Source organism: Brachyhypopomus gauderio, chromosome 4 (assembly GCF_052324685.1).
Source record: "Brachyhypopomus gauderio isolate BG-103 chromosome 4, BGAUD_0.2, whole genome shotgun sequence".
Taxonomy (NCBI): domain Eukaryota; kingdom Metazoa; phylum Chordata; class Actinopteri; order Gymnotiformes; family Hypopomidae; genus Brachyhypopomus; species Brachyhypopomus gauderio.
Window position 1 is genome coordinate 14,141,596 of NC_135214.1, and position 8,395 is coordinate 14,149,990.

Consider the following 8,395-nt stretch of genomic DNA (forward strand, 5'->3'; position numbering starts at 1 on the left):
CTCTCTCTCTCACACACACACACACAGAGTGAGAGAGAAATGACTGGTGATAGAGCGACGGCCGCCCAGTAGAATATTTGTAATATTTCACTCCACATTTCTCTCTAGTAAACATCTGTCGGTTTCCGTGCCACAGATTAAACATTACTCAAACCCGAGACGAGAATCCTTCCCAGACCAGACTAGATGTGTTCAGCTGAGCCACCTTAACTTAAGCGAGCTGGGAGCAGGAAGTGTGCCGTCCACCAATGAGACTCCTCGGCAGACAAGACAACACATCCCTGGTGCCGCCGAAGCTAAAAATAATGCTCGAGTAACAAGTTTTAATATACAGTCGTTATTACAGTCATTATTATTTAAATAATAATAATTCCGATCGTGCGTGCTTTTATCACCGTTGGTGATTAGATCGAGTGCTGTTAGAGTAGAGGGAGAAGAGATGGCTGATGGCGGAGACGTTGTGGAGGGGGGTCTGGACGATGATCCACCCAACATGAACTACCCGCTGGTCACGGTGTCCGACCTGTCTAGTCTCGCCGTGGCAGGTATCGACATCTTTACACTTAACTACATATAACCGCGATCGCGATACTGAAACCATCCGTGTCGTTCTACATGTTGATTCGACTTCAAAATGGTCCTCTTTCTATAAGTAATGCATATTAAGCGTGGCATCTGTAAACGTCTGTATGGGTCTATGGATCCTCGTTATGTGTTAATAACGTGGATCGTCCGTGTGTTTAGGCCGGAACCTGAAGGAGTGGTTGGAGGAGCAGTTCTGCGACGCGCCCCTGGAGCGCTGCGAGGACACGCGTCTGCACAACGCAGCCTACGTGGGGGAGCTGGACACCATCAAGAGTCTCCTGCAGGACGACAGCTTCAAGCAGTGAGCTTTAAGTCCACACCTCAGAGAGACTGACTTCCTGTCTTTAATAAATACCCCCCCCCCCCCCCCCCCCCTTCATGCTTCTGGCATTATTTTTTGTAGTTAAACAAATGCACTTATGGATTTGAAGTCTTTGAATTGGAGCATTGCATACATTGCATTTCTATTTCCTGCTACTCCAGACGGATCAATGAGAAGTCGGTGTGGTGCTGCGGCTGGCTTCCCTGCACCCCCCTGCGCATCGCCGCCACGGGGGGCCACGGCGAGTGCGTGGCCTTCCTGATCGCGCAGGGGGCCGAGGTGGACCTGGTGGACGTGAAGGGCCAGACGGCCCTGTACGTGGCCGTGGTCAACGGCCACCTGGACTGCGTGCGGATCCTGCTGGAGGCCGGCGCCGATCCCAACGGCAGCCGGCACCACCGCAGCACGCCGCTGTACCACGCAGCCCGGGTCGGCAGGGTGGACATACTGCAGGAGCTGATCAGGTACGAGTGGCAGCACGCAGCGTCTGGCTGGAGTTACATACACATACAAGATCGTCATGTTACTAGACACGCCCACTTTGCACCCACACGTACTGGTTACGTTATTAGGTACGTCTGCCTTTTAAGGTACTTTTACAGGTGCACTGTCTAATGTAATGCAGTTTGTCTGCCACGTCTACTCTGGTGGGTCCTGGTAACTGGGTCAGTACTAATCTGACTGTATTTGGGAGAAAGACCTTTCTCAATATGGCGGTAGCTGACTATGTGCTTGTGCTGATACACTCAGGCTATGCAGTGTGGATGCGTCCAGTGGTCTGCCACACTAATGTCCACCCCTGTGCTGGCAAAAGACCTTTGAGAAAGAGTCTCCAACAGACTAGCTAGACAAATTCAGAAAAAAAGGTGTTTTGAACAAAATTGTAGGCTCATCTGTGTCGCACATTGTGATATTCAGTCCATTTGTTTTGTCTGTGGTCAAACTGAAATTTTAAAAGTGAAACACCTGGTGAAAAGAAAACACACACATTGTAATTTACATAACATTGCAAGTGGTAGATTGCCAGAACAGCATGTTCTGTACCTCACCGCAGGTTCAACGCTGATGTGGACGTGGACCACCAGCTGGGCCCGAGGCCCCTGTTCAGTGCCCGCGTCCTCTCTACACTGGTGGTGTGTCCACTGTACATCAGCGCAGCCTACCACCACCTGCAATGCTTCCGGCTGCTCCTGCAGGCTGGGGCCAACCCCGACTACAACTACACGGGCCCGGTGAGCCGCGATGCGCTGGCACGAGGCCTGGCCTCCTGCTTACTGGACGCCGTGCTCAGGCACGGCTGCGAGCCAGCTTTCGTTAGCTTGCTGCTGGAACACGGGGCGGACCCCCAGCTCGTATCCTGGGCGGAGCCTGACCCGGAAACCATGGGAAGAGTGAGAATCAACGCAGAGGCCTTGTGCATCTACCAGGAGGCGAGGAGTGAGTTCCCCACACCAAAAGGCCTTTCGTCTGGCCTCAGATGCATTTAGCGTTGGTCTCGCTGCCCGAACCGTCCAGTCAAATATGTGCGCAGCGTGAATATCAAGGAATTAAGCTATAAATAAGTGCAGAACACCTTATGATGGGCACCAATGCGCTTTGCCGTTGCATTGGGTTATGGGTAGAAAGGCTTAGAGCTGTGCTGCTGTCCGTTTCCTCCCTTTAGGGTGTCCGAGGCGGCTGACACACCTGTGTCGCATCACCATCCGTCAGGTGTTGGGCAAACGACGTCTGGCGCACATCTCCAGTCTCCCGCTGCCAGACGCCATCAAGACTTTCCTGCTACACGGGGACGTGGCTGGGCCTGCCGCGTCATCGCCGGAGGCTCGCAAATGAGGCCCCGGCGGCCGTCCGCGTGAGCACAGACACTCTGGTCCCGTGACCCGGTCTGCTCCGAGCAGCGCCGCAGACGAGCAGGGGAGTTTCACACTTCCTGCTACGAGCGCTGTTCCTCGGCCTGGTGGAGGCTCTTCTGCACACACTACCACTTTCACGGCATGCCGTCCTGTGAGTCTAGCATGTTGGTGCACATCGGGCTTTATTACGCAAGCGTACTTTGCAGTAGTATATTGTATACAGTGAATGTGCACATGGTTACACTGCAGATTCATATGGACTCTTTACAATCCCTTAAACTGTGATTAGTCTGAGTAGGTGGGTAATTTATATTTAAGAACAAATTTTCTATTTCAATGTTGGTGTGCAGGATAAAAGAAAAAAGATAAATAATCATAGCTTAATTTATGATCGTTTATGAAATGTATTTATATTATGCTTAGACATGTTTTTAAATTTTGCCTTAATTTAAACTAAGATGCCTGAAATAAACTGTACTGCTCCTCTGTCTGTGTTTTCATGTGAGGAAACCCACAGTGGAGCTTTGTTTTGTGTTCAGGTACAACGCTGTTGAACTGTCTCCTTTCTCTTTGACCCTAGAAGATTTTTGGATACATCTGTGGCTTTGAGTCACCTAATGTAACCTGTTTTGGACATGAGCTCAATCAGCATTCAAGTACAACAAATGCAGGAAATTCAGACTTACTGTTCAGACTACTTCCCACAGATCTACTACTGAGTCTTAGCTGATATCACCTAGAGATCTCACTGACATAAATAGACATGATATAAGATTCCTTAGAGGTTTCCAATCTAATAGCTTGCTACATTTCCCACTCTCCGGGTATATATATTTTTTGTTTATTTTTTTCCATCAAGCCTATTTGAAGCGCACTTCATGTCAGAGTTGTGACAGTGAAACCGCATCTTGTCAAAAACCACAAACTGGAAAAAGCAAAGCTTGGGAAACGTTTGTTTCTGCCAGCACGTCGACGATGGACCTCATTACGCCGAGAGCTGTGGACCACGGAGCCCCTCGTGCCAGAGACGGGACAGAGCGGGGGTCGCACTCCAACAAACGTACCGTCAGATCTCAAGATGTCCTCGTTGTCTGTGCCTGCTCTAATACGACTGTTAGGCTCTTCAAAGCAGCACAGACACAGACAGCTTCTCTAGCGTCAGCCCTGGAGATGGTTGAGCGTGAGTAACCGTGCTCTTTTTCCGACAGCTTCTCGATCGTCCTACTGGAGCGGTGCCACTGAAAACCTCAAACCCCACGAGTGCGCTCTGGGAGAGACGGTTCCCACTGCAGCCAACCACTCCCCCTCTGAAGCACTGAGCCCGGGCCAAACGGCCCCTACACATGCCAACTCACTTTGAGGATTCATACTGTCAGTGTTCCTTTCTGATTCGTTACTATAATAGTAAGGGTGAAGGGGGGGGGGGGGGGGGGGGGGGGGGGGTCAACAGCTGATGGGTTTAGCTGTTTTTTCAGCCTGCAAGTGTTTGATGAGATTTTGTTGATGTTTGGAGTTCTAGTGTCTAATGTTTACATGCTATTGTCTGTGTGACTCTGTGCTGTCCAAAAGATGGCACTCTTCTCATATCAAGTAGTCCTCTATCTCTTTCTCTCTCTCTCTCTCTCTCTCTCTCTCTCTCTCTCTCTCTCTCATACACACACATACACACTGATGATGTGATACTATTATTGCTTGCTCAGTTTCATAAGTGCTTTAGCATATCATCAAATTAGTTTTTCAGGACAAACATTAGCACGTTAAGAGAGGAAAACTGTAATTAGTACTTCTAGAGCTTTGACCTTTAAGACATGTATTTTGACAGACTAGTTTCTTCACATCTTATCTGGGAGCATATGAAAAATAACACACACACACACACAAATATATATATATATATATATATATATATAACAGGTGTTTGCGTGATTTTCAAACCTGCTCTCCTATATTGCAGTCACGTCCCAGAACGTTTACATTTTAAGAAACACGGAGGAGTTTGCATGTCTGCTGCCATAATCAGAACAAGATGAAAAAAAAACAAGCAACATTGCGCAGTTTATTGTAAATTAAGACAGGTGGGCATTCCCGAACAGCTACCGAAGGTGTACACGACTGTGATTCGGCCCAGACCACTTTTACACTTGGTCGTTTCATGCGTCTTGAGTATATGGATGGTATCCAGAGAGCTTAGCTACATAAAAATGCAGGTGTAAATGTACCCAGGGTGCCTTTAAAACTGATTAGCATTCATGAGGTGTTCTAGTGTTATTGGCTTTCCTGTTATATAATCACTTTTCAGTATGATAAAACAAATCTTTTGGGTAGCAGTAATTTTAATAATGTTTCGTATGATGAATTTGGTAGTACTCGTTACAAAGTAAAAGTTTTATAGCTTAGATACTGTGGGGCAAACATGAACAGGTGCTTTTCATGGCTGCATTCAAGTCTATTATATCTATATGAAAACTGTTTTAAAAATGTGTATATGAGTTTTACTGCCTAATTGAAATGAAAGCGTTTTTGTGTGGTTAGCTGTGGCTATAGAGGAAGAGGTTGTTAAAAGATGGAATTTTAAAAAGTATTTTACAACCATAAAGAGTAGTTCTATACTGATGGGTCATAGATCTATCATGTAGAAGCTCTAGTGTCTACAGTCTGATTTAAATATAGTTTGTTAAAATTTCACATGTCATCTGAAATGGGATACAGCATGAGGGTTATTGACAGGTCAAAGGTGACTGGACTCTTGCTGTCACAGGTCTCTCTGTCAGAGAGAGAGAGAGAAAGGGAGAGGGCCAAAACTGTGGTGAAGTTCAGGTTTCCAGAAAAGCAAGCTTTGGACAGAGGTCCTTCATCAGCTGCTCAAGTTTCTGAAGTTCTGGGAGGAATCAGTTTATTGTACATCACAGCATTCATTCCAAAAGTTCCACTTCATTGCAACAACTGGCAATGCACACAGATATGTATGTAGATATATTAGTGCAGTGTTCATTAGTATTAAAATGCCTTGCCAATGCAAACAACAAATTAAAACAGCACAACAAATTAAACAACACAATGTAAAGAAGATTACCAAAATATATGAAAACGTTCCATAGTTACATACATTTTACAGAAATGCACAAAACATGTACATAGACGGACACTTATCAGAACTTCTGCATAGGCAGGTGATTTGAGGGAGAACACTGGAAGTGTTTGGGCTAACTGGATGCATATTGTCCTTAGATATGGAAACACAGTCATGATCACAGGTCAGTGTCACAGTCATATATGCTTTACAATGCTATCACATTTACGCACAATACATGTGTGTTTATGCTAACAGATAGACAACAACCCTAAGTGTAAGGACAGCACCATGCAAACATCATGCATGCTATTTATCATTGTGGTAATGAATAGAACTTAACATACCTGCCCCAGATAGCCTGTAAGAGTGCAGAGGTAGCCAGATGATTTGCAAGCCTGCTGTATTTATGTTATCTCTGCGGTATTGTGGGGCTAGACCAGGTTTAGCCCAGGCTGGATACACTGCCTTCTCTCTTCAAGGGTGGGTTACTCCACCAGGGAGTCCACTCAGCTCTTCAGTCAAATACAGTATCTGCTTCAGACATCACTGCAGAACTAAGAGCTTTGTAGCTTGAAACAGGACTGGCAAGTGAGAAGCCAGGGTTGTAGTTTCATTACGCCCCGCCAGACCAAGACCCTGGGCTGAACTTCACTGTGATGCAAAATGCATACTTATATTTTTTTAACCAAATGCTTACTTTGTAACTTTTTGTTGCTAATGTTTTTAAAGCGTTCTGAGATGTTGTAATATTTCACTTTTTGACGTTGTAATGAAAGCCTGGTTTTGAATATAAAATTTAATACATTATAATATTTAAAAATACTACTTTAATGGCACACAAAATAAAGAAAAAGGGGCTATGGAAGGCTTCCATTACATAATAGATGTTTAATATTTAGAATTAAAATTAGAGTGAATATTCAAAGATAATTTAGAATTGGATATAGTAAATATGAAATATTCAGAAATAGCTATGCTGTGTACTGCACTGTACTATTTAGGTTTAAAGATGCAAATACAATTTTGAAAAGGAAATGGATAATGGATCATGGATAACGGCTCATTACTGTACAAGAACAGCTTTGATTTAATGAAGCCCCTTTGGACTGTGTCTGGCCCAAGAATGGAATTCCACTCCAATTAAGCTCTGTATAGATGTCATGTAGTTACTGCTGAATTAGAGTTTCGCATCTGCAAACTACACAAGAGGTGGTTGGCACTTCTAAAAAGACAGCAGTCCCTGGTGTAGAACACTAGGAAAACAAACAAACAAACAAACAAAGTAAGGTAGCTGTGTTGTAGTTCGTGATGGCTATATGTCTCCTTGTTGTGCTGTGTTTGGATGTTTGACTCATGTCTAACAAATGTGTTTGCTAGATCATATAGTGTTTGAGGTGCAAGGTCTGTAGATGATACGGGTTAAGTAGGAAATGCAGCAGACTGCATCTGAAGAATTTATTTGACCGTATAAAAATGTGAGTGTGTGTGTGTTGCATATAAAATGCCTTACTTTGCTTTTATTGAAATTGGGCAACAGCTGCATGTTATTTGGAGTTCATTTTAATCTCTCATTGCCTTTCTGAGTAAATCACACGTGAACTACTTGCACTAGAATTTCACTGCCTTAATTACAACATATTTTTCTAAGGGTGATCTCACTTTCTGTCTTGTTTATTTTTGGTGTGGCTTATAAACTTCCCCATTAGCTTTCAACATTGTTTGGATTTGGACACGGGACAAAGCATTTCCCCTTTCCCATTTTCATATGTGTACATCACCTGTGATTTAGATTATGGTGTTTAAACTCCATCTCCAGTTAGAATGACACTGTCAAGGAGTCCAGCACTATTATGGAATCCAAGTAAAACAGAACTTTATGTTTGCTGCACCATCAGGTCAGTATAACTGGAAGGATTAGCTGACAGGGGCACTTCAGAAATTATTGATATTTTTTCTTTTTTGTGTCATGCACATGCAGAATCAATTAAAATAGGGTGTGGGTAGACTTTTTTTTTTACTTTTAGCAGGCAATTGCTTAGTAGTTTGAAGAGGGTCTATGTGCCAGAATATGCCTTTAACATAAAGGAAATGCAATGCCGAAGTCATTAGCAAGACTTAAGACAGGAAATATAGAATGGAGGAAGTTTACCTATAAATATATCGCATGGTTTTAATTGGAAAACCACAACTGCATAGTGGCATTGAATGAGACTTCTTTTTCCAGAGACACTGGTAGTTGTGAAGTACGGCAGACACATGAAAGCAGGATCACACCTTAGCATCCCAGAATCTCCCCTCTTGCCACTGTGAAAGAAAAGCTGGTCCCTGAAACACACACACACTTTTGCATCACTAACGCTGAAAACCAGGGAAACAATAACAAATCTGCTGAGTAATAATTTATCTAGAACTATGAACTAGTGGTCCGGAGAAGCTGTATTCAAACTGGCTCATTAATTCATGTGGAGAAATTTTATCTGCTCATTTTTGGTGCATGAAACGTAGTGTTTTTATTTCTCCAAATTGATCTCTTGTAGAACTAAAACAATGATTACTGCATCC

The 8,395-nt window shown here is 44.1% G+C and overlaps 1 protein-coding gene across 5 annotated transcripts; it reads left to right on the plus strand.

Moving 5' to 3' along the window:
* Window positions 1-23: 23 nt before the first annotated feature.
* Window positions 24-4,136, plus strand: asb1 (ankyrin repeat and SOCS box containing 1). Of its 5 annotated transcripts, none has more exons than XR_013130423.1 (7): window positions 24-313; window positions 409-545; window positions 745-886; window positions 1,069-1,371; window positions 1,962-2,344; window positions 2,571-2,911; window positions 3,278-4,136. XR_013130423.1 is itself a non-coding variant. In XM_077002465.1 (6 exons), exons 1-6 carry the CDS (start codon window positions 249-251, stop codon window positions 2,738-2,740), a joined length of 1,200 nt encoding a protein of 399 aa, XP_076858580.1. In that variant the 5' UTR covers window positions 24-248; the 3' UTR covers window positions 2,741-3,246. The 5 variants fall into 5 exon arrangements, 2 of the variants coding, with proteins under 2 accessions (XP_076858580.1, XP_076858582.1); XR_013130422.1 differs by having other exon boundaries at window positions 3,300-4,136; XR_013130424.1 differs by having other exon boundaries at window positions 3,267-3,283.
* The last annotated feature ends 4,259 nt before the right edge of the window (window positions 4,137-8,395 follow it).

Coding starts and splice junctions, on each gene's coding strand:
- asb1 (XM_077002465.1), top strand. CDS start 249: ATGAGACTCCTCGGCAGACAAGACAACACATCCCTGGTGCCGCCGAAG. Junction 546..744: donor GTCTAGTCTCGCCGTGGCAG/GTATCGACATCT, acceptor CCGTGTGTTTAG/GCCGGAACCTGAAGGAGTGG. Junction 887..1,068: donor CAGGACGACAGCTTCAAGCA/GTGAGCTTTAAG, acceptor CTGCTACTCCAG/ACGGATCAATGAGAAGTCGG.